This window comes from Salmo salar, chromosome ssa20 (genome assembly GCF_905237065.1).
Source record: "Salmo salar chromosome ssa20, Ssal_v3.1, whole genome shotgun sequence".
NCBI classification, from domain to species: domain Eukaryota; kingdom Metazoa; phylum Chordata; class Actinopteri; order Salmoniformes; family Salmonidae; genus Salmo; species Salmo salar.
In genome coordinates this window covers 44648151-44675012 of record NC_059461.1, presented here as the reverse complement: position 1 = coordinate 44675012, position 26862 = coordinate 44648151, and the positions used below count along the sequence as shown (strand labels likewise).

General features: G+C 42.0%; 1 protein-coding gene across 1 annotated transcript in view; it reads right to left on the bottom strand.

Moving 5' to 3' along the window:
- Positions 1-8948: 8948 nt before the first annotated feature.
- atp1b3b (ATPase Na+/K+ transporting subunit beta 3b) overlaps positions 8949-26862 on the bottom strand; it is a 31362-nt gene continuing 13448 nt past the window's right edge. Inside the window, exons 2-7 of the mRNA XM_014161967.2 lie at positions 17756-17884; positions 13041-13139; positions 12420-12607; positions 11551-11601; positions 10196-10282; positions 8949-9898 (exon numbers count right to left, since the gene is read on the bottom strand). Coding sequence (XP_014017442.1) covers positions 9731-9898; positions 10196-10282; positions 11551-11601; positions 12420-12607; positions 13041-13139; positions 17756-17884 — 722 coding nt within the window. The 3' untranslated portion in view covers positions 8949-9730. The remainder of the gene's footprint in view (positions 9899-10195; positions 10283-11550; positions 11602-12419; positions 12608-13040; positions 13140-17755; positions 17885-26862) is intronic.

Here is a 26862-nt window from a genome sequence, read left to right as displayed (position 1 = left end):
TCATTTTCACTCATTCAAACAGTATCTGCATTTTCAACACAAAATGTAAGACTATCAATTTGGTGTAAAGACTAATCATTTTGTAGACAGACATATATTCAACTTTCAATCTGCAATGAACGCAAGGTTACAGTGAGCAAACCACATCCTGGTACATGGAGGGCATTTTAGCCAATAGACAATAGTGCCACCTTATGGTAACAATGATTTACATAAACATTTTAGTCATTTGGCAGACACTCTTTTCCAGTGACTAACAGTGCATTCATCCTAAGGTAGCTAGGTGAGACAACCACATATCACAATCATAGTAAGTAAAACTTTTCCTCAGTGAAGTCAGTGCTAGTAAGACAAGATGAGGGAGTGTTGCAGAAAAGGAAAGACGAAGGTGTTTTTTGGGAGGGGAGGTGCTGTGATTTAAAAAAAAATAATTTATATGATTTTATTAGGATCCCCATTAGTCGATGCCAATGGTGACAGCTAGTCTTACTGCGGTCCGACACAACAAAAAATACATTACAGACACAATACTTTACAATTCACATATATTTAAAAACATTAACGTGTGTGCACATCTAATTGTTACACATACTTGTCAGTACATACGCACCAAAAGTAAGTCACTTGGTGGAGAGATGTTGTGGCGTGAGGTGTTGCTTTATTTGTTTTTTGAAACCAGGTTTGCAGTTGACTTGCACTATATGAGATGGATGGGAGCTCCACTGTACACTGTAATACTGTACATTTTCTTGAATTTGTTCTGGACCTAGGGACTGTGAAAAGACCCTTGGTGTAATGTCTGGTGGGGTAAATTGACTATGCCAGGTATTCCCAAACTGGGGATACGTGCAATGCCATCGGGGGTTCGTCAAATAGAAATGTGAATCAAATTTAATTTCAAATAAAAAAATAAAATTAAACCATCTAGTGTTCAGCGAAATAACAACACAATGTCAAATACAGGTGGCCTAGTCAAATAATTAACATCCAATCACATTAACCATTACTCTCGCGGGAAACCACTCTTGCGCAGACATTTAGAAACATAACATGACAATTTGGAAAGTAAGCCACAGGAGTTTTTGAGCGAGAATAAAGATGACTTTCGAGTCGTAAGACATGTATAAAAGCAACAGATACCATTAATAAAAGGGGCTAGAAGCGTCTTATATGGTGAGCTACCAAGTGGCTAGGACAGGCAAGCCCCATACTATTGTGGAGGACTTAATTCTTCCTGCTGCCGCGGATATGACTGGGACAGAGCTGGGGGAAAAGACCCAAAAACCTTTTCAGACAATGCCTTCATCAAACAACACTGTTTCATGACGCATCAGTGACATGGCAGGAAATGTTTTGAAACAATTACTGCTTCGCATACAAACCAGTGAATTATATGCGTTAAAGCTGGATGAGTCAACAGACGTGGCGGGCCTGGCACAGCTCCTGGTATATGTCCGTTACGTTTATGGGGGGTCAATTAAGTCCTGCAGGCTCTAGTTGATTTGTTAATTTTTGGGGTACAATTGTCAAGTCATATGGTGAAGTGCTGCAAAGAAGGACAGAGTTAAGCTGCAGCTGGCCCAGAACAGAGCGGCACATTTTGCTCTTTATTGTAATCAGAGGGCTAATATCAATACTATGCATGACAGTTTCTCTTGGCTAAGAGTTGATGAAACACTGACTGCATCGCTACTTGTTTTTATAAGAAACAATGTTGGAAATTCCAAATCGTTTGCATAGTCCAGTGGTTCCCAAACTTTTTATTGTCCCGTACCCCTTCAAACATTCAACCTCCATCTGCGTACCCTCTCTAGCACCAGGCTCAGCGCACTCTCAAGTTCTGTTTTTTGCCGTCATTGTAAGCCTGCCACACACACTATATGATACATTTATTAAACATAAGAATGACTGTGAGTTTTTCTCACAACCCGGCTCGTGGGAAGTGACAACGAGCTCTAATAGGACCAGGGCACAAATAATAATATAATAATAATCAATAATTTTGCTCTTTTATTTAGCCATCTTACATATAAAACCTTATTTGTTCATCAAAAATTGTGAATAACTCACCACATGTTAATGAGAAGAGTGTGCTTGAAAGGATGCACATAACTCTGCAATGTTGTATTGTATTGGAGAGAGTCTGTCTTAAATTATTTCCACACACAATGTGCCTGTATTTATTGTTCATGCTAGTGAGGGCCGAGAATCCACTCTCACATAGGTATGTGGTTGCGAAGGGCATCAGTGTCTTAACAGCACGATTTGCCAAGGCAAGAAACTCTGAGCGCAGCCCTATCTAGAAATCTGGCAGTGGCTTCTGATTAAATTACATTTTCACAGAACTGCTTTGTGGCAATTTCAATGAGGCTCTCTTGTTCAGATATTGGTAAGTGGACTGGAGGCAGGGTATGAAAGGGATAACGAACCCAGTTGTTTGTGTCGTCCGTTTCGGGAAAGTACCTGCATAATTGTGCACCCAACTCACTCAGGTGCTTCGCTATATCACATTTGACATTGTCCGTAAGCTTGAGTTCATTTGCACACAAACAAATCATACAAAATCATACAAGTGTGTTGTCCTTGTTAATGCAGACAGAAAAGAGCTCCAACTTCTTAATCATAGCCACAATTTTGTCCAGCACTTTGAATAAAGTTGCGGGGAGTCCCTGTAATCCTAGATTCAGATCATTCAGGCGAGAAAAAGCATCACCCAGATAGGCCAGTCATGCGAGAAACTCTTCATCATGCAAGCAGTCAGACAAGTGAAAATGATGGTCAGTAAAGAAAACTTTAAGCTCGTCTCTCAATTAAAAAAACGTGTCAATACTTTGCCCCTTGATAACCAGCGCACTTCTGTATATTGTAAAAGGATTACATGGTCACTGCCCATATCATTGCATAATGTAGAAAATACACACGAGTTCACGGGCCTTGCTTTAACAAAGTTAACCATTTTCACTGTAGTTTCCAAAACGTCTTTCAATCTGTCAGGCATTCCCTTTGCAGCAAGAGCCTCTCGGTGGATGCTGCAGTGTACCCAAGTGGCGTCGGGAGCAACTGCTTACCCACGCGTTACCACTCCACTATGTCTCCCTGTCTTGGCTTTTGCGGCATCAGTACCGATACCACAAACATCTTGACCACCAAAGTTCATTTGATCTCACAAAGCTGTCCAGTATTTTAAAAAATATCCTCTCATGTTGTCCTGGTTTCCAGTGGTTTGCAGAAGAGGATGTCTTCCTTAATTGTCCCCCCATAAACGTAAAAGACATATCCCAGGAGCTGTTGCAGGCCTGCCACGTCTGTTGACTCATCCAGCTTTAACACATATAATTCACTGGCTTGTATGCGAAGCAGTAATTGTTTCAAAACATCTCCTGCCATGTCACTGATGCGTCGTGAAACAGTGTTGTTTGATGAAGACATTGTCTGTATAGTTTTTTTGGCCTTTTCCCCCAGCATTGTCCCAGCCATATCCGCGGCAGCAGGAAGAATTAAGTCCTTCACAATAGTATGGGGCTTGCCTGTCCTAGCCACTCGATAGCTCACCATATAAGACATTTCTAGCCCCTTCTTATTAATGTTGTCTGTTGCTTTTATACGTCTTACTACTTGAAAGTTGTCTTTATTCTGGCTCAAAAAACTCTTGTGGCTTATTTTCCAAATTGTCATGTTTTGTTTCTAAATGTCTGCTCGAGAGTGAAGGTTTCCCGCGAGAGAGTAATGGTTAATGTGATTAGATGTTAATTATTTGACGAGGCCACCTGTATTTGACATTGTGTTGTTATGCTGATGAACACTAGATGGTTTAATTGTATTTTTGGCAGTGTAACGAGGATATTCAGCCGAGAAAAAACCTCACCCAAATGTAAAGCCCCGTTGGAAAATATAAATGTACTGTTAAAAAAATGTGAAGAAACATTTTTTAAATTGTATATATATATATATATATATATATATATATTTTTAAATGTGAGTCACATTTTTATTTGGCGTACACCCAATGGCATTGTGCGTACCCCTGGGGAATACCAGTTCCCCAGTTTGGGAAGACCTGTGCTTTACACAGTAATGTAAATGTTTTATTTTTTAGTGATCCAATATTTAAAATAGTACATTTATCATAATTTGGTTGTAATCCAGAGAGGATAGAACATTTATCTGGATCATCTATGAGGCTCTGGAGGGATCCAAATTGTGGATTTAAAAGAAAACATGAATCATCAGTGTACAATGACACCTTTGTTTTTAAGCCCTGGATTTCTAGCCCCTTGATATTATTGTTGGATCTGATTTAGCTAATAGCTAACATTTCGATGGCCATGATAAATGGATTTGCCGATAGTGGACAACCTTGTTTTACTCCTCTTGACAGTTTAATACTTTCTGATAAGTAGCCATTATTTACTATTTAACACCTAGGGTTACTATACATAACTTTAACCCATTATACAATGCAAAAGATTCTCCAAAATTGAAATATTCCAGGCATTTATATATAAATTCTAGTCGTACTTCATCAAAAGCCTTTTCAAAGTCAGCTATGAATACCAGGCCTGGTTTCCCAGATGTTTCATAGTGTTCTCTTGTTTCCAGTACTTGTCTTACATTATCTAAAATCTATTGTCCATGTAAAACCTGTCTGATTAGAATTAATAATATCCGACAAACCTTTTTAATTCTATGCACTATGCATTTTGCTACCTCAACTGGTTTGCCATCCAGCCTCTTCGTTTTCCTGGACTTAAAGTCGTTAATTGCATCAAGAAGTTCCTCCTATGTAATTTGGCCTTCACATGAGCCTTTCTGTACAGCTGTTTATTTTACATTATTAATAGAAAAAAAATCCTTACAATTAACTTAGTTTAGTGGAGATGGAGAAGACTGAAATGAAAACATATGCTTAAAGTACTTTGCTTCCTCTTTCAAAATATAGTTTGGTGAATCATGGGTGACTCCATCATTTGTAACAAGTTTCAGTAAATTCTTTTTGGTAGCATTTCTATCTTTTATTTTATAATATATTACACTTGATTTTTCTTGAATAAGTTCCTCCATTTATTTTTGTTTTTTATCTAACTTATTTTGTGCCTCTATGGTACAGTTTTTATTGCATCTATCTGTTAGTCCCTCTATTTCCTTTGTTAATATGAACTCTTTTGACCAAAGTTGTTTTGGTTTTAAAGGTGAGTACTGAATTGCATGGCCTCTAAAGGCACGTTTAAAAGTGTCACATACTGTCACGAATCCCACGGAAGGTGGCTCCCCTGCCTACTCGGGCGGCGCTCGGCGGTCGTCGTCGCCGGCCTACTAGCCGCCGCTGATCCCTTTTTCCTTTTCTGTTGGTATGTCTTATTGTTTGCACCTGTTCCTTATTTGTGTATCTTGATTTGTGGTTATTTAAGCCTGTTTAGCCCGCCCAGGTTTGTGCGGGATTATTTTACGTCAGTGTGCTTTTTTTGGATGTGCTGGCGATCTGCCTGATTTATTTTCTTTCCAGACTGTGTGCCCGTTGTGTATGGGTTGGTCACTTAGTTCACACACCTGTTGTGTTGGCGTCGACCGTTGTCGTACCAGAGAAAAATAAATCTCATTTTTTCTTACCTCTACTCTCTGCGCCTGACTCCTACCACCACTCCTAGCATTCGTGACACATACAATAAGGGAATCTGCTGTACCTATGTTATGTCAGGGAAAAAGTCAGTTATAAATGATTCTGTCTTGGTTAGAACCAAGTTGATTATATTTCCAGGCAGCGTACGGTAGAGAAATTAACATTTGTATTGTCCCCAGCACAAGGTGCATCTGTGTAATGGTCATGCTATTTAATCAGCTTCTTGACATGCCACACCTGCAGGTGGATGGTTTATCTTGGCAAAGAAGAAATGCTCACTAACAGGGATAATAACACATTTGTGCACACAATTTGAGAGGAAAAAGGTTTTTGTGCGGGGACCAATTTCTGGGACCAACACTTTACGTGTAGCGTTTATATATCCTCCAAAATGTTTTAATGGATCAACATTTCAGTTAATATACCTTCATCAGGATTCTTTCCACAGGACCACCATGTGATGGCAGCATGTCAACACAATACTACAGAACATTCAGGGTGGCAGGTAGCCTAGTGGTTAGAGTGTTGGGCCAGTAACCAAAAGGTTGCTAGATCAAATCCCCGAGCTGACGAGGTAAAAATCTGTTGTTTTGCCCTTGAACAAGGCAGTTAACACACTGTTCCTAGGCTGTCATTGTACATAAGAATTTGTTCTTAACCGACTTGCCTAGTTAAATAAATTTAACTCCACATTCAGGAGTCTTATGGCTTGGGGTAGAAGCTGTTACGAAGCCTTTTGGACCTAGACTTGGCACTCCGGTACCGCTTGCCGGCTGGAGTCTTTGGCAATTTTTAGGGCCTTCCTCTAACACCGCCTGGTAAAGAGGTCCTGGATGGCTGGAAGCTTGGCCCCAGTGATGTATTGGGCCGTACACACTACCCTCTGTAGTGCCAGTTGGAGCAGTTGCCATACCAGGTGGTGATGCAACCAGTCAGGATGCTCTCGATGGTGTAGCTGTCAAACTTTTTGAGGATCTGAGGACCCATGCCAAATCTTTTCAGTCTCCTGATGGGGAAAAGGTGTTGTCGTGCCCTCTTTACAACTGTCTTGGTGTGTTTGGACCATGATAGTTTGTTGGTGATGTGGACACCAAGGAACTTGAAGCTCTCAACCTGCTCCACTACAGCCCCGTCGATGAGAATGGGGGTGAGCTCGGTCCTCCTTTTCCTGTAGTCCACAATCATCTCCTTTGTCTTGATCACATTGAGGGAAAGGTTGTTACCCTGGCACCACACTGCCAGGTCTCTGACCTCCTCTCGTCGTTGTCGGTGATCAGGCCTACCACTGTTGTGTCGTCAGCAAACTTAATGATGGTGTTGGAGTCGTGCTTGGCCATGCAGTCATGAGTGAAAAGGGAGTACAAGAGGGGTCTGATCACGTAACCCTGAGGGGCCCCCGTGTTGAGGATCAGCTAGACAGATGTGTTGTTACCTACCCTTACCACCTCGGAGCGGTCCATCAGGAAGACCAGGATCCAGTTGCAGAGGGAGGTGTTTAGTCCCAGGGTCCTTAGCTTAGTGATGAGTTTTGAGGGCACTATGGTGTTGAACGCTGAGCTGTAGTTAATGAAAAGCATTCTCACATACATTGGCAAGAAAAAGTATGTGAACCCTTTGGAATTACCTGGATTTCTGCATAAATTAGTCATCAAATTTGATCTGATCTACATGCAAGTCACAACAATCGACAGTGTGTTTAAACTAATAACACACACATTGGAGTCAGGAGTTAGCTAACCTGGAGTCCAATCAATGAGACGAGATTGGAGATGCTGGTTAGAGCTGCCTTGCTCTATAAAAAGCACTCACAAAATTTGAGTTTGCTATTCACAAGAAGCATTGTCTGATGTGAACCATGCCTCGAACAAAAGAGATCTAAGAAGACCTAAGATTAAGAATTGTTGACTTGCATAAAGCTGGAAAGGGTTACAAAAGTATCTCTAAAAGCCTTGATAATCATAAATCCATGGTAAGGCAAATTGTCTATAAATGGAGAAAGTTCAGCACTGTTGCTACTCTCCCTAGCAGTGGCCGTCCTGCAAAGATGACTGCAAGAGCACAGCACAGAATGCTCAATGAGGTTATGAAGAATCCTAGAATGTCAACTAAAGAAATCTCTGGAACATGCTAACATCTCTGTTGACGAGTCTACGATACGTAAAACACTAAACAAGAATGGTGTTCATGGGAGGACCCCATGGAAGAAGCCACTGCTGTCCAAAAAAAACATTGCTGCACATCTGACGTTTGCAAAAGTGCACCTGGATATTCCAGCGCTACTGGCAAAATATTCCTTGGACAGATAAAACTACAGTCGAGTTGTTTGGAAGGAACACACAACACTATGTGTGGAGAAAAAAAGGCACCTACCAACATCAAAACCTCATCCCAACTGTAAAGTATGGTGGAGGGAGCATCATGGTTTGGGGCTGCTTTGCTGCCTCAGGGCTTGGAAAGCTTGCTATTGTCAACGGAAAAATGAATTCCCAAGTTTATCAAAACATTTTGCAGGAGAATGTTAGGCTAGCTGTCTGCTAACAGAAGTTGGGTGATGCAACTGGACAACGACCCAAAACAAATAAGTAAATCAACAATAGAATGAAAATACACCTTCTGGAGAGGCTCAGTCAGAGTCCTGACCTCAACCCAATTGAGATGCTGTGGCATAACCTCAAGAGAACAGTTCACACCAGACATCCCAAGAATATTGCTGAACTGAAACAGTTTTGTAAAGAGGAATCGTCCAAAATTCCTCCTGACCGTGTGCAGGTCTGATCCGCAACTACAGAAAACATTTGGTTGAGGTTTTTGCTGCCAAAGGAGGGTCAACCAGTTATTAAATCCAAGGGTTCACGTACTTTTTCCACCTTGCACTGTGAATGTTTACACGGTGTGTTCAATAAGGACATGAAAACGTGTAATTGTTTGTGTGTTATTAGTTTAAGCAGACCATGTTTGTCTATTGTTGTGACCAAGATGAAGATCAGATCACATTTTATGACCAATTTATGCAGAAATCCAGGTATTTCTGAAGGGTTAACATACTTTTTCTTGCCACTGTAGGTGTTCCTTTTGTCCAAGTGGGGGGAAAGCGCAGTGTGGAGTACAATAGCGATTGCATCATCTGTGGATCTGTTGGGGGCGGTATGCAATTTGGAGTATGTCTAGGGTTTTTGGGATAATGGTGTTGATGTGAGCCATGACCAGCCTTTCAAAGTTCTTCATGGCTACAGACGCGAGTGCTACGGGTCGGTAGTAATTTAGGCAGGTTTCCTTGGTGTTCTTAGACACAGCCATGGCACTAAAAGTAAATAGACAAAGATTTTTTTTAAAATCATCTTTATTTCAAATTTGTTCTCATACAGACCTTCAGGCATCTGTACAAAGCACAGTTCCCATAGGTGTGTAAAAACCTCTTCCCTTAGATGTTGGACAGGTAGGTTGAATTATAAGCAGATATATGTTTGTGCATTTTTCATCCTTAAATGTATTCTTTTATATAATAATCTTAAATTACAGCTATTCATTATTTCTTAGTTTGATTTCTTACAGCGTTCAGACAGTGAGCTAAAGACAGAAACAGTGTTTATAGCCATCAAGTATGTACATACAGAACCAACACATCACACACAGCAGACTGCACAGCACTACGGGATACCACATCAATTCAATGCTCCAAATACAGCTATATACAGGTCCATACTATGGGACGATGTCGCTACATCACCACTGACTTTAATGGAGGTGAGAGGTGTGTGTGTGTTTGTGTGTGTGTGTGTGTGTGTGTGTGTGTGTTTGAGGGGGGATTCAAATTGTTAGTTTATTGTATTTCCCTTTTCATGGTGTGATGAAGGGCCAAAAGGGGAGCAGGTAGGTGGAGGAGTCAGTGACATATGATAGGGGATGGGGATTTAAAAACTAATATAAGGTGCACACCACCAAGCTACTGTAGCTTCCCCTGATCCACCCCTCCAGTAGCCAAGGGGGCAGGGCCTGGTCCTGGCCGGATGGAGGGGGGAAGTGGATTGAGGAGGACGGTTCAGTGGAGGTGGGTGAGGGCATTGATTACACACAAAGACGGCATTGTGCAGCTCTAGTGGTTTTCCTGAACCACTACTCGACCACTTTGACCCTGAATGTGACGCGCCCCAGGAACTTGTCACGGTCGTCACTATTCCGCAGGTTGGAGCCCTCGATCTTACACTCCATGGTCAGCTCGTTGTTGTAGTCTTCCTTGGTCAGCAGAAGCTTGACCGCAACCAGGGGCTGAACGTAGGTTGACTGGCAAACACACAGGGAGAGATGGAGGGAGACCACTGTTAATTCATATATGCACAGACGTGCGCACATCCATACACATAAGTGGTTGTCATGACAATACACTGACAATCAATTTGCATTCAGTGCCTCAGGTGAATATAGTCCACCCACATACTGTACATTTCCCAGGATTCTCATCTCCCCAGACTGCCTTGACAATAGTAACATTTACTACTTGTAATTACAATTAAATTATTCTGCATTCAATCTCATGAACAGTTTCCTTCACAATATAAATATGTAGCGTTATGTACTTACATGCAAATTCTTCCCGTAATAAGGGAAGTACATCTTATCGAACCGCCCCTCGGATGGGAAGTACTGCATCTGCAGGGGGCTTTCTCTCTGTGGGTGGAAGGGGATGAGGAGGAAGAGGTGGAAGAAGAGGAAGGAGGGGGGTGAGAAAGAGGTGTGAGATCACAGAACTATACATATGAATGCACTGGGAACGTACGAAGCTGCCTCCACCGACTCTCAGAACAACAACCTGACTAACTCTGTACACAATCACATAAAACAATCCTGGAGTCTACAAACACACACATACTGTAGCTTTACACACGACAGGTGTAAACCACCACATACTCTCACAGTACACAATGTAGTTACCACGCACGCACACACAATATAGTTACCACCCACTCACACATACCAGTACACACACACACACACACACACACACACACACACACACACAATCTGCCACCAGATGGTTCTCTATGGTTATCAGAATGGTTTAGGGTGGAGAGGAGAAATTCAAATGAATTCAGAGAGAAAGAGAGGAGGACAGATGGAGGGGAGTTAAAAGAGCCAGTCTCTATCTTTTGCTGAAGGGCAGAATACAGCATCAGTGTTTCTCTGTAGACTTTCAAACATTTACAAACAGGTCACAAAGGTCAGAGTTGACAGTCTCGGTGAGGAAGGGATGGAACCCAGAGCGTGCGCGCTCGAGAGAGACATTGTTAGAATGTCAGAGCCAGAAGAAAACCATGGAAACACCGTTAGTGGGAGCCATGGGCAGCGAAGCAGAGTTCTAAAATCAACGGAAGGAACCTTTTCAGGTTCCAATGCATTACCATACAGATACATACACCAACTGCAGTTATATACAGTCAGTGACAATAATTACCAAAAAGATCAACACTTTAATATTGACTATTCCTCTGTCTATATTGTCTTTGGGGTGATTAGTTATAGGGGTTAGATTAGAAAGCTCTAAAACATGGACGCCATGAATGCTGTTTAAAGCAGCAGATGACAAAGCGCCACATCACAGAGGTGGACAAAAGCAGCGCAGAAAGGTAATGGAGAAAGGCTAGGGCTAGGACCATGGGGAAACATAGGGGGGCTAGGACCCGATTTCTTACCCACCAGTGTACTGCTGGCCCTACAGGCAGCGTGGAGAGAAATCAAATATAGACACTTGTGTGAAAACACAGACAGAAACATACATGTGCATTCCTACATAAAGCACACACACAAATACAAAACAAAAGACACATTATGGAGTACAAAACCTGTCTCAAAGTCCTAGCACACAAAAACACAAACTGGAGCACACACACACACAATTCATTGTTACACCCAAAAGAAAAACTGTTTGTTTGCTTTACCTTAGCTGTGCAGTTAATGTAGGGGTCCCCGCGCGGTTTCAGTCCAATGATCTACAGGAGTGAGAAGAATATCATAAAGACTATTATAGCAACCTTCAGTGAGTTCAACATTTCGTTCTGGTGTTTCTTACACATTCCTCAAACTTATTTACATGTAAACATGATCAAGACATACCAGATTCCAGAATGGTCTCAAAAATGGAAGCACTGATTTGAGTTAAAAGATGTTGAGAAGTAGCTCAGTGACGCAAGGAAATGATTTGGTTTGAGCTGGCCGTATAAGGACCAGTCAGTAGATCGGGCACATGTGTGCTGCCTGCTTACTGAAAGGCCAAGAACTTGTACTTTCATAAACATAGCTGCCTCAGAGATGCCTAAGAATCTTCTTAATTGCCCCTGATAGGATTCATTAAGTTAGATTGAATACCAATCAGGCAACACAAGCCAATCAATGCACTCTGACCTCTATCCCTGCAAACAGAGATGCTGACACAGAATGCCCTGTCGGCACAGAGGATATTCCAAATAGTGATTAAGAAACAAGTGCAGTCGAAAGGACAGAATAAGCATTTTTCAATATGAATTTGAACAAACTCTACTTCTGCATGAAGACAGAGAGAGGATACACTGAAAAGCTGTAGTTCAAAGGCAATGGATCTAAGATAAGGGTACTCGTGTAGGGGAGGTAGTTCAGTAAACCACGCTTGTGTGATGAGTGACCTTGCCTGAGACCTGATGACTTGTGATAGCTCCCAGAGCTAATGGCTTAGGCTTTAAGCTCCAGTCTTTAGGCTTTAGTTCAGTGGGCTAACGCTGTCCATTTCATTTTGAGAAGAGTCCGACCAACGATCCCAAATCGGGGCACTCACCCTGTTCATCTTGACGAGGACGCAGGGTTTGCCCTCAGCGTAGCCAAATGTGGTGTCAGACAGGCCGGAGCACTGCCGGAGCAGATTGCGCTTGAACTGACACACCTTCTTCTCCTCCTGATCATCCTGCTCATAGTACTCTCCCACCATACACAGCTCGTTCTTCTCCTGCACAGTGTCGTTGTATTCTGAGGGGTCCCAACATAGGGCACAGACTCAAGTTCCACTGTATTTGACAGCCTGCTATTTACCTGGTACAGACAGTATTCACCTAAATATTACATGTCAAAATTATAGCTAATAATTATGTCACAGTAATGTATTCATTACTTGTTTGTTTCTTTGGGATACATATTACATAATCAGTTAGCCTGTTTTGTGTTGCATGTAAAAAGTAGTTAGTATGCATTCACATATTCCAGTGCTACTGCCAAGGATTACAGTGCCCTTTCAAGTCAGGTAGAATACTCTCCTTAGTAATGTACTGTATACAAAGTGTAATCAACTGCAACTACTTAAACTAATTTCCTTAACCAATAAAACTGTATTTGTGCATAGATGTCAGATGTGCACATTCTTTAGAAAACTAAATGGGACTGAAAGAGGGGATCTATCACTCACGCTGAAGGAAGTTCTCCAGATGCTGGACATACTGGCCGTACTGCTTAGGGTCGGTGCGGTTGAAGACGATGTCCAAGGACCGGGGCCTGATCACCAAACCTGAGGACAGGTAGGGGGAAACATGTCACGTCAACTGTCTGCACCTACTAATGTTATGGAGATGGACAACCTCGCTCACGTGACGAGAATCCTTGCCTGAGACTAGGGCTGTTACAGTGACCGTATTACCGCCACACCGGTGGTCACGAGTCATGACAGCAGTCAAATTCCACGTGACCGCTTAGTCACAGTAATTAGGCCTCTTCAACCTCTGATTCTGCTGATGGTCATTAGTTAGCCTACCAAACTTGCTAACTGCCTGGTACTCAGCACTCTGACATAAATCCAAATCTAATCGAAAATCTAATCAAACACTTCATGAGAGCTCATGGGCTCATGTCCGCAACATTTCTATAGGCTATGCAATTGCGTGAGAAAACAGAGTGATGGCTTCTATTAAAAAGAAGAGGATCCCATAAAATTTCTACTATATTTATTTCTCAACTTTCCTAATATTAAGCACAATGTTTCTCTTTACAACAGGAGTATAGCCTACCTGGCTGGCATGAAAATAAACCACGGGAAAAACATTTAAGTGCATAGATTATTTATTTTCTCCCCCTGCCCCAGTTTTGAGACAGGTGCATGATAATGGTCCTTTCTAAATCAAAACTACTTTAACACATATATTATTTAGTACATGTAAAGACAAGATTAAATCAAGAATAGTCTGATGGGTGACAATATTACCCTATCACATGTGAATAATACATTATCACTTGTGAATGATGCCCAGCTTTTGTGCAGTAAGGCAAGAAACAGAGCATGCCTTTTTTTGCAACTTTTTCAAAATCGTAGTAGCACACCTCATTTAGCCTAGCCCATAGGCCTATATGTTTTGATAAGGTTTGTATCACAACTAAGTGGCCAAATATCCTATTAAAATTAAGCACATTATGCCGCTTTACAATGGGTGTAAAGTCTAACTGGCGTACATTTTATAATAAAACCATTACATGCATAATCGCATTTGCGGTCACTTTTGAGAATGGTGTTTTCCCGCTAATTGATTGCATTTTGGAACATTTGCACATATAGCCTACTGCCATGTGCACATTTCTGTGCTTGTAATGTGAAGAAATAGCCTAATAGGTTATCAACATTATAAGTTAAACGTTCTGATCTGTTGTGTCAGCCTCATTGCTTCAAAAAGTTTGTTTGATGCTAGTGGTTGTATTAATTTGGGATCTATCGCATCCCACAACTGTCCCAGACTATGTTTGGAATATTTATTTCTCGCACAGACTTGAATAGTTCAACCTTTGTACTATGGGGGATAGTACACTGACATAAGCTAGTGTTTTTGATGTCGTTAGGCCTACTCATCATGTTGGCTGACGAAAAGTATATGTGGACAGTTCTTCCAATATCTTCAATATGCGCCGCGGAATTGGATAAGGATGCGCGCAGTTGCCTCCCCGGTGTCTGTCTTCCCTTGTAGCCTGTGATCACGTGACGGGCATTGGCTAATAAGAATTTAGCTATCTGAGAGAGCCATGTGAGTGAGTGCTTCGGAGCATGCAGCTGGGAGTAGGAAATTATAATTATTATATTCAGCTCAAGGGCACAACGGCCACTGGCTGCTAAAGGCATGGATTTTTTAGGGGGCATTAAGGCGACACAAAAGGGATGCTGCCGGGAAATTCAAGGCATTATCAAGTGCTTGTCAAATTGGGAATGAGAGACTGATGAAGTGTGTGGAGTCTGCGCAAAAATGTAGATGTTCCAAAAATGTGTGGAAGCCAGGAGATGCTAAATGTGTTTATGTTAATTAACGGTCAATTACCGTGAGACGACAGTTATTTGCTTGACAATCACCGGCTGACACAATTTCATGAACCGTCATAGCTAGGGCTGTGACCTGAAGATTTGTGTTAGCTCCCTAAGCTAAGGCCTCATTTCTTGTGGCATGCAGATGGCCCCAGTTTAAATCCAGGCAGTCACACTAATAATACTATTATTGTTATCAAAATCTTATACTACAATAAGCCACATGTATTGCTTATGCTGCCTGACAACCATATATTGTAATACTGTATCTATTGTTCAAATGGGTTGCGGAGAGAGTTGATTAAAAAAAATATATACTTTAATAGCTAAGACAAGTTTTCACAACAGCCAATGTTATTAACACTCGCCAGATGAAACCCTGCTGGCAAAGAGGGTCAGCTGTGACCGACCGTCAAAACAGAGGATGCGTCCCAAATGGCACCCTATTCCCTATATATTGCACTGCTTATGACCAGAGCCCTATAAGCCTTTGTCAAAAGTACTGCACTATGTAAGATATAGGGTGCCATTTGGAACTCAGGCAAGCCAACTGCAAACGACAAGCCCGAGGAAGCCTTATTATCTGGACGCTGTGATGGAATTTCACTCGTAGCTGATTCAGATGAGTACGTCTTAGTTTTGACCTCAAGGCGTCAACACCCAGGACCCCCTTAGAAAGTGTGTGGTGTGATAGACGACACAATGGAAGGACTCCAAAAGAGGGGACAATGGGAGAGGACACAGAGTGAGAGAAGATGACAGGAGACTGTGGGTGGAATAAATTTGTGTCATTAATGTCTAAACCGCTGGCAAAAAAAGTGAGTACACCCCTAAGTGAAAATGTCCAAATTGGGCCCAATTAGCCATTTTCCCTCCCCGGTGTCATGTGACTCATTAGTGTTACAAGGTCTCAGGTGTGAATGGGGAGCAGGTGTATTAAATTTGGTGTCATCGCTCTCACACTCCCTCATACTGACTGGTCACTGGAAGTTCAACACTGCACCTCATGGCAAAGAACTCTCTGAGGATCTGAAAAAATGAATTGTTGCTCTACATAAAGATGGCCTGGGCTATAAGAAGATTGCCAAGACCCTGAAACTGAGCTGCAGCACGGTGGCCAAGACCATACAGCGGTTTAACAGGACAGGTTCCACTCAAAACGGGCCTTGCCATGGTCAACCAAAGAAGTTGAGTGCACGTGCTCAGCGTCATATCCAGAGGTTGTCTTTGGGAAATAGACGTATGAGTGCTGCCAGCATTGCTGCAGAGGTTGAAGGGGTGGGGGGTCAGCCTGTCAGTGCTCATACCATACGCTGCACACTGCATCAAATTGGTCTGCATGGCTGTCGTCCCAGAAGGAAGCCTCTTCTAAAGATGATGCACAAGAAAGCCTGCAAACATTTTGCTGAAGACAAGCAGACTAAGGACATGGATTACTGGAACCATGTCCTGTGGTCTGATGAGACCAAGATACACTTATTTGGTTCAGATAGTGTCAAGCGTGTGTGGCGGCAACCAGGTGAGGAGTACAAAGACAAGTGTGTCTTGCCTACAGTCAAGCATGGTGGTGGGAGTGTCATGGTCTGGGGCTGCATGAGTGCTGCTGGCACTGGGGAGCTACAGTTCATTGAGGGAACCATGAATGCCAACATGTACTGTGACATACTGAAGCAGAGCATGATCCCCTCCCTTCGGAGACTGGGCCGCAGGGCAGTATTCCAACATGATAACGACCCCAAACACACCTCCAAGACGACCACTGCCTTGCTAAAGAAGCTGAGGGTAAAGGTGATGGACTGGCCAAGCATGTCTCCAGACCTAAACCCTATTGAGCATTTGTGGGGCATCCTCAAACGGAAGGTGGAGGAGTGCAAGTTCTCTAACATCCACCAGCTCCGTGATGTCGTCATGGAGGAGTGGAAGAGGACTCCAGTTGCAACCTATGAAACTCTGGTGAACTCCATGCCCAAGAGGGTTAAGGCAGTGCTGGAAAATGATGGTGGCCACACAAAATATTGACACTTTGGGCCCAATTTTGATATTTTCACTAAGGGGTGTACTCACTTTTGTTGCCAGTGGTTTAGACATTAATGGCTGTGTGTTGTGTTATTTTGAGGGGACAGCAAATTGTAACTGTTATACAAGCTGTACACTCACTACTTTACATTGTAGCAAAGTGTCATTTCTTCAGTGTTGTCACATGAAAAGATATACTCAAATATTTACAAAAATGTGAGGGGTGTACTCACTTTTGTGAGATACTGTACAGTATTAGGACATAGGCCTAGAGGAGGGGAGTTAGTTTTTATGATGGCCTCACTGTCAGGGCGATGGAGAGAGGCTGTGGGGACAGAACAGATGGGTGCTGTACTGGTGGACCAGTGGGAGGATGCATGCAGAGCCTGGGAGACAGACTCTCTCACTCCTACAGACACATACACATAGACACACACCTCTGCTTCATAATTCACAGGATTACATTTCTAACTCTTCTCTTTTTTTGTTGTTACACTGACACAGTATTAATTAACGGGTTTTTGAGATTCGGCCGGTAGTTTTTCCATTTCTAAAATTACAATATCGGTCAGTCAATGTTTGACTGATCTGTTTATTCCCTGAGTGCTTGCGTGTTTTGGCAGTGGCAGCCAGCTCCTCTGTCACGCCAGTAAGGCCTTTACTGGGACATGGCAGCAGAGTCTGAGACATTGTGCAAGCCAGGCCAGGCGCTAGCAGAGACAGCTCTGACGTTAGTGAGTGAGCTCACCAGCCAACTAGCAGGTGAATTTCAATTTGAGCACTGTTCTGTTTAGGTTGAGTGTCTGTTTTGCTGCAGCGTAATAAGTCACCTGGACTGGCCACTCGGTCGCGGTATGTAGGAATGTTGTCGTCTAGCGTCTGCAGCATGACCCACATGGTGAGCGTGAACATCCCCGCCAGGAAGCCATAGAAGACCAGGTAGAAAAGCAATATCAGGGCTGAGGAGAGAGAGAGAGAGAGAGAGAGAGAGAGAGTAATTATTATCTGTTAATCACACAATCTTGGCTCAACAGATAAAAAGCATTCCTCCCATCAGTGTAAGTCACATGACTTGATTCTTTGTCCCCATAATTAGGCATCCACCATACTTGCTGGAGAGGACAATGTGAAAGAAAATATCAGTGCCAGCACAGGACAGAGAGCGAGCCAGATGGAGAGAGCTTGACAACTGTGACTGACCCCAAATTAAGAAATCCTTGACTATGTACAGTGAGCATAGCCTTGATATTGAGATAGGCCGCCATAGCCCACTGCTCATAGAATGAGGTGGAAACTGAGCTACACTTCCTAACCTCCTGCCAAATGTATGACCACATTACAGACAAATATTTCCCACGGATCACACAGACCCACAAATCATTTGAAAACAAATCAAACATTCATAAACTCCCATATCTTATAGGTGAAATGTGTGGCCCATAGCCATGAGAAAAGGGAAACCAGTGGAGCACAAACACCATTGTAAATAAAAACTTCTTTTTATCTGTTTATTTATTTTACCTTTCATATTTCAACTATTTGCACATTGTTACAACACTGTACATAGCCAATAATACAACATTTGTAACGTATACATTATTTTAAAACTTAACACGGAGTGTAATGTTTACTGATTTCTTATTTCCCTTGTTTATTTCCCTTTTGTTTATTGGATATTCCATTTGCTTTGGCAATGTAAACATATGTAAAGCCCTTTGAATTTAATTGAAGAGAGAGAGGGAGAGACATCAGCTAAGGACATTTGTGGCATCATGACAGTGACAGAAAAGACGGTTGTCTTTAAAAAATAAACTCCACAATTCAAACCAGTCAACATAGTTGTTTAAAGATTCATTACATTTATTCTCGAGCAGACATACAAGAACATGTATAATTCTTTTCTGATTTTGACCATGACAGTCAGAGGAGCCCGTGCAGATCTGGGAGCAGACTGGGCTATATTGATGACAGGACGATGATATTACATTTTAGTCTGCTCTTATCCAGAGCGACTTACAGTTAGTGCATTCATCTTAGGTGGGACAACCACATATCACAGGCATAGTAAGTACACTTTTCCTCAATAAAGTAGCTAAAAAACACTAGTCTCAACGTCAACAGTGAAGAGGAACCTCCAGGATGCTGGCCTTCTAGACAGAGTTGCAAAGAAAAACCGATATCTCAGACTGGTCAATAAAAATAAAATATTAAAGATGGGTAAAAGAACACAGACACTGGACAGAGGAACTCTGCCTTGAAGGCCAGCATCCCGGACTCGCCTCTTCACTGTTGACATTGAGACTGGTGTTTTGCGGGTACTATTTAATGAAGCTGCCAGTTGAGGACTTGTGAGGCGTCTGTTTCTCAAACTAGACACTAATGTACTTGTCCTCTTACTCGGTTGTGCACCGGGGCCTCCCACTCCTCTTTCTATTCTGGTTAGAGACAGTTTGCGCTGTTCTGTGAAGGGAGTAGTACACAGCATTGTACCAGATCTTTAGTTTCTTGGCAATTTCTCGCATGGAATAGCCTTCATTTCTCAGAACAAGAACAGACTGACAAATTGAGCCTGTAATCGAAACCACAAATGCTCATGCTCCAGATACTCAACTAGTCTAAAGAAGGCCAGTTGTATTACTTCTTTAAATCAGGACAACAGTTTTCAGCTGTGCTAACATAATTGCAAAAGGGTTTTCTAACGATCAATTAGCCTTATAAAATGATAAACTTGGATTAGCTAACACAACGTGCCATTGGAACACAGGAGTGATGGTTGCTGATAATGGGTCTCTATGCAGATATTCCATTTCCAGCTACAATAGTCATTTACAACATTAACAAGGTCTACACTGTATTTCTGATCAATTTGATGTTATTTTAATGGACAAAGAAAATGAGCTTTTCTTTCAAAAACAAGGACATTTTTAAGTGACCCCAAACTTTTGAACGGTAGTGTATGTTTCAGGTGCTTTCAGAAGATGGGCAGGGACTCTGCTGTCCTAGCTTCAGGGGGATATCCCTGCTGTCTAATGGACGAAGAACAGAGAGCTTAGAGATACGGTAGTATATATAAACACTGCAATCGGAAAGTATTCAGACCCCTTGACTTTTTCCACAGTGTTACATTAAAGCCTTATTCTAAAATGGATTAAAGAAAATGTTTTCCTCATCAATCTACACACAATACCCCATAATGACAAAGCGAAAAAGTTTGTGTGCAAATATATTAAAAATAAAAAACCAAAATACCTTATTTACATAAGTATTCACACCCTTTGCTATGAGACTCGAAATTGAGCTCAGGTGCATCCTGTTTCCATTGATCAGTCCACCTGTGATAAATTCAATTGATTGGACATGATTTGGAAAGGCACACACTTGTCTATATGTGAACGACCGGCTCGATTTGGTCTTATGTAGCAACATTTGAAATTGTGTTTTTTACATTGGATTAAAGTAGAGACTCAGAGCTAGAAAATGGTATATCATACACTACAGTTGAGGAACAATGGAAAAAGTAATCCTGCTTCTAAAGTTGATAAACTTCACTTTTGAGAAAATTTGCAAAACAATTGTTTTTGCTTAATCATTATGGGGTATTGTGTGTAGATTGATGAGGGGGGAAACGATTTAATCCATTTTAGAATAAGGCTGTAAAACGTAACAAAATGTGGAAAAAGTCAAGGGGTCTGAATATTTTCCAAATGCACGGTATACCATATATCTATGGTAGAGTCACTATTACACCACCATGCATGGTATCTCTACAGAAACACTGAAGCTCAGGGAAGAGCCCACTGTCAGCTATTACACAACAATAGTTACAAACAGAGAAAGAGAGGGGAATACAAAGAAAAAGGATATACAAAATGAAAGAGAAACAGGTGAAAATAGTGGGGGTGAGAAAGGCACAAAACGGTCAAATGAGCTACAGAGAGATCTTCATAAGGACGTGTAAGGATACAGTTCTATATAGGACAGAGAGCGATGTAGCCTAGATAGACCAAAAAACAAATGTAAATACATTCAAAGATATATCGTATAAAGAGAAGACAGGATGATGGGAAAACAAGATATGGATGGATCGAGATGTGTGCGAGAGAAAAAGATAGAGAGCTTCAGTTTAATTATAGATGCATTGCTTCTTTCCTGAAGTCTCTGAGGTAAACTGTGCGTTTATAAATAGGATGTGGGGGAGGATAGATAAGTGACGGCACAGCACTGGCCTGAGGAAGAGGAGCTGGGTAGGGAGCGTCAGATGGATTAGAGCCACACACACACACGAATATGGAGCCACTCACACACATATGGATATGTACAGACACACACAAATATGGACGCACACATGCATGCATTATCACATCCATCATATACCCCAGCGTTAGTGCAAGACTGACAAACGCACGCATGCATGAACGCACACACACACACACACACACACACACACACACACACACACACACACACACACACAGCTTTAGATGGCTGGGTCATGTAAAATGTATCAGATAGAACTCTATTTTTTTAATGTCTTAACAAAACGCCAGAAATCCATTGGACCACTTTTGATGCTTAAACTGTAATTGGGATTGACACTCCAACACATCCTCATGGAGCACTGTCATTATGTAGGCAGTCACACCACTCCCCCCCCCAAAAAAAAAAGCCAGCATTAGAAAACCATTTCCAATGGAAAGCCATTGGTCATTAGGACTGAGACCCAAGACTGGGATGCCAAGTGCTTTTATCTCCTCATAATAGCAGTGTGACCTTTCAGAAAGCCTGGCCTCCATCCCAAATGGCACCCAATTCCCTATATAGTGCACAATGTTTTGACCAAAGCCTGAACTCCGGACAAAAGTAGAGCACTACATACAGTTGAAGTCGGAAGTTTACATACACCTTAGCCAAGTACATTTAAACTCAGTTTTTCAGAATTCCTAACATTTAATCCTAGTAACAATTCCCTGTCTTAGGTCAGTTAGGATCATCACTTTATTTTAAGAATGTGAAATGTCAGAATAATAGTTGAGAGAATGATTTATTTCAGCTTTTATTTCTTTCATCACATTCCCAGTGCGTCAGAAGTTTACATACACTCAATTAGTATTTGTTAGCATTGCCTTTAAATTGTTTAACTTGGGTCAAATGTTGTTTCGGGTAGCCTTCCACAAGCTTCCCACAATACGTTCGGTGAATTTTGGCCCATTCCTCCTGACAGAGCTGGTGTAACTGAGTCAGGTTTGTAGGCCTCCTTGCTCGCACAAGCTTTTTCAGTTCTGCCCACAAATGTTCTATAGGTTTGAGGTCAGTGCTTTGTGATGGCCACTCCAATACCTTGACTTCTTGTCCTTATGCCATTTTGCCACAACTTTGGAAGTATGCTTGGGGTCAGTGTCCATTTGGAAGACCCATTTGCGACCATGCTTTAACTTCCGGACTGAAGTCTTGAGATGTTGCTTCAATATATCCACATAATTTTCCTACCGCAGGATTATCTATTTTGTGAAGTGCACCAGTCCCTCCTGCAGTAAAGCACCCCCACGACATGATGCTGCCACCCCCATGCTTTACGGTTGGGGTGGTGTTCTTTGGCTTGCTAGCCTCCTCCTTTTTCCTCCAAACATAACGATGGTCATTATGGCCAAACAGTTCAGACCAGAGGACATTTCTCCACATTTTGTTACGTTAAAGCCTTATTCTAAAATTGATTAAATTGTTTCCCCCTCATCAATCTACACACAATAACCCACAATGACAAAGCAAAACCTTTTTTTTTTTTTTGCAAATGTATAAAAAAATAAAAATATTACATTTACATAAGTATTCAGACCCTTTACTCAGTACTTTGTTGAAGCACCTTTAGCAGCGATTACAACCTTGAGTCTTCTTGGGTATGACGCTACAAGCTTGGCACACCTGTATTTGGGGAGTTTCTCCTATTCTTCTCTGCAGATGCTCTCAAGCTCTGTCAGGTTGGATGGGAAGTGTTGCTGCACAGCTATTTTCAGGTCTCTCTAGAGATGCTTGATCGTTCCGGGTTCTGTCTATGCCAGTCAAGGACATTCAGAGACTTGTCTCCCGAAGCCACTCCTGCATTGTCTTGGCTGCGTCCTTTGGGTCATTGTCCTGTTGGAAGGTGAACTTTGGCTCAGTCTGATGTCCTGAGCGCTCTGAAGCAAGTTTTCACCAAGGATCTCTGTGTACTTTGCTCCGTTAATCTTTCCCTCAATCCTGACAAGTCTCCCAGTCCCTGCTGCTGAAAAACATCCCCGCAGCATGATGCTGCCACCATGCTTCACCGTATGGATGGTACCAGGTTTCCTCCAGACGTGAAGCTTGGCACTCAGGCCAACCAGTTCAATCTTGGTTCCATCAGACCAGAGAATCTTGTTTCTCATGGTTTGAGAGTCTTTAGGTGCCTTTTGGCAAACTCCAAGCAGCCTGTCATGTGGGTCTCCCGATTGCTCAGTTTGGCCCGGGCGGCCAGCTCTAGGAAGAATCTTGGTGGTTCCAAACATCTTCCATTTAAGAATGATGGAGGCTACTGTGTTCTTGGGGACCTTCAATGCTGCAGACATGTTTTGGTACCCTTCCCCAGATCTGTGCCTCGACACAATCCTGTCTTGGAGCTCTACGGACAATTCCTTCGACCTCATGCCTTGGTTTTTGCTCTGACATGCACTGTAAACCTTATATTGAGAGGTGTGTGCCTTTCCAAATCATGTCCAATCAATTGAATTTACAACAGGTGGACTCCAATCAAGTTGTAGAGACATCTTTTCGAGTCTCATAGCAAAGAGTCTGAATACTTATGTAAGTAAGGTATTTCTGACATTTTTATGCTAACATTTCTAAAAACCTGTTTTCGCTTTGTCATTATGGGGTATTGTGTGTAGATTGATGAGGATCTTATTCTATTTTATCCATTTTAGAATAAGGCTGTGACTTAACAAAATGTGGAAAAAGTCAAGGGGTCTGTATACTTTCCAAATGGACTGTATATATATAAGGAATAGGGTGCCTTCTCGGACGCAGCTCTGCTCTCTGGGCTGCTGTTGACTAGCGTCGGCTCTGCAGTTGCTCAAGCATCGATCCTGGGCTTGTATCAATCAACCATCAGTCTGCAGTGGAATGGATAGAGGAGGCAAGGATCAGTGGGCGAAGGGAGGTTCATATTCATTAGGGGTTCTGATGGCGGTGCCTCCATTCTCTTCTTACCTGATCCGTTATCTAACCAAATCACTAGTATGCCTAAACCTAACCCTACCCACTTTCTAGCTTTCCTCATGGGAGTATGTTGCTCTCATGGTTAGGGCCAGGAGTTTTTTGTGACCAGCTGTGTTTGCAATTGCCTCATTTTGTAAAGTGTTGAGACTACACTTAAAATCAACTTGATTTGATTTTTTTCCTGGTCAGGCCATGCAATCGGGAAAAACACCCATGCCCTACGTACGGTCCTTTTAAAAGACAAGAAGCTCCTGCGCACTGAGATTGCAAGGTATCCCTTTTAGCTACTCAAATTCCAGCAGTTCTGTCCACAACTCTGACCCACACACTCCTCCTACACTCACTGCCATCCACATTAATTGAACACTGCAACAGCAGCACTTCTGTCTCCTCCATTCCTTCTGGTCAGTACTCCCACTAGCCTTATCGAATCCTACCCGCATACTGCACAGTTCATTCCCTGCGTCTAAATATGTCCTTTCGCCCCAAGACTGTATTGTGCACACATTGGATTGGTGTAATCATATGATAGACAGAGTTTCCAACACATTTCTTATACCAGATCCGTTCTTTTTAAGGGAAGTGAACAAGTGCACACTTTGGGAGAAACAAAACCTCCCTTCATTTAATACCATGACCTCGAAGTATGCTCTCCACCTATTCCCTCGGTCCCTGTCTCAAAGTTCTCCCACTCCTCTCCACTACACTCACACTTATTCACCTTGCAGCAAACTGCGCCACTCTCAATCAACTTCCTCCGCTCCAAGTCTCTCCTCCTCACCTCCCTACTCTCTCACACATAATCCTGCTCCCCTCACCCTGACAGACTCTCCTCACCTCCCAACTCTCTTACACAGTCTCCTTTGTCCCGACTCCCCATTAACACCATGACTTTGGGAGCACTACTGCACTCATTCATTAATCACTGCCTTCTACGGTTGAATGGCGGTAACCTGATTACCGAGATTTACCGGGATTTACCGCCCAAAACCATACCCTTTTCCCGGGATAAATAAGTGCGAGAAACGTAAAATTATTTTTAGGAACAGCACTGTGTGAAATCCAAATGTTAAATGAAATGTTATGTCAAAATCAGGCTTCTCTACGGCCTCTGCATGATGAATCATCGCTCATGGTGGGGACAGACAGCCCATCTCAGTATGGAGCTCAGTTCACAATGCATGTAGACCTATCATCTTATCATGGCCTATATTTGCTGCAGCATAGCCTATGCTACAGTAATATAAAACAGAATGCGCATCTAATTTACCCATTTACATCGGTCTTTTTCGTTGCTTTAAATCAGTGCACGTGTGAGCACTCTCTCACAGTGTTCTCTCTCTCCATCAACTCCATTAAAATTGCATCCAAAATAGATAATCCTGTTCTAGATCGATAAATAGCCCAATATATAGATGTCCTACCTACTTCTTTCAGGTAATTAATTCAATGCAGTATTAGGCTTATATTTAGCTAATTAATTATGGGTTATGCATAATAAGCTTCTAACATAAAGCCTCTGTCTCTTGTGCAATATGCAAGCACCTGTGCTCTGCTGGCCTCTCCGTAAAAAACGCTCCTTAGCTCTTGGAGTCCCATGCAGAAAAACTAGACTAGAATAGCTTGACGGACATCTTTTTTAAATTTATTTTTTACATTTCTTATACCAATAGACTATTTGAAGAGGGTTGCAAGCTCTTTTTCACTGAATGTTGAATACAGCAGCCAATAGAACTCACAGCTAGATTGAAACGAACGCAAACATGCGATGGAGAAAGGCTATAGCAGTTATTTATTCAGGCCCATAACCATTCAATCTTTATGAAGAGAAGTGAAAGCCTTCTGCATCTAATTCTAGTCCTATATTATTCAAGGATGTCATTAGGGATGAAGATGGGGAGAAAGATGGGGAGAATGGAACTTATTTCATTTACCTGTTGAAAGCAAGAAAGTAATAAAACAGAGAGAGAGAAAGAGGAGCTAGGTTAATAACATTGGGGGAAATATTATTAAAGGTACTGTATATACAGTATGCATCAGCCTACTAATTATACCAATGGGCCCTATTATATTTTCAAATTAAAATTGCTAGCCTGTACTTGTAGGCCGCATGTGCTGCACCAGAATCACGTTCTCTTCTGGTTTATAATGGTTTGAAAGATGTGCCTAATTCCAGTTCTTAAAATACAATACAGTAATACAGTTCACACTCAATACGATTAACCTACTGGAGCTAGTTCCATTTATTTACCCAAGAGAGCATATAGCTAGCTACCTCTATGGGCTTTTCTGTTGTGCGGAATGTGCAGTAGCCTAAATCATATATATATATATATATATATATATATATTGGATAATGGCACAATCATTTGGGCTTTTTGGGGCTTGGGCTCATTAAATGTCATTAATGTAGGGCTCATAAATGTATTTAATACATGGCTCATCAGGCTCAGGTAGCATCAGGTTTTAATTGTCATGCTGATCAAAGCAATAATCAAATCTAGACATATTTATATGATTTATAATGCTTTTGAATGACACCGGTTTTGGCAGGAAATAACGGGTTACCTGGGAGAAGAGTGATTTATTCTCGGGATGGAACAATTGTAAAATACAGGGAAAACATTCAATCCTACTGCCATCCTTAGGCCACATTACTTCAGACAGACTGTTTGCATTTTTGTCAAAAACGGATAGAGCCTTTTAC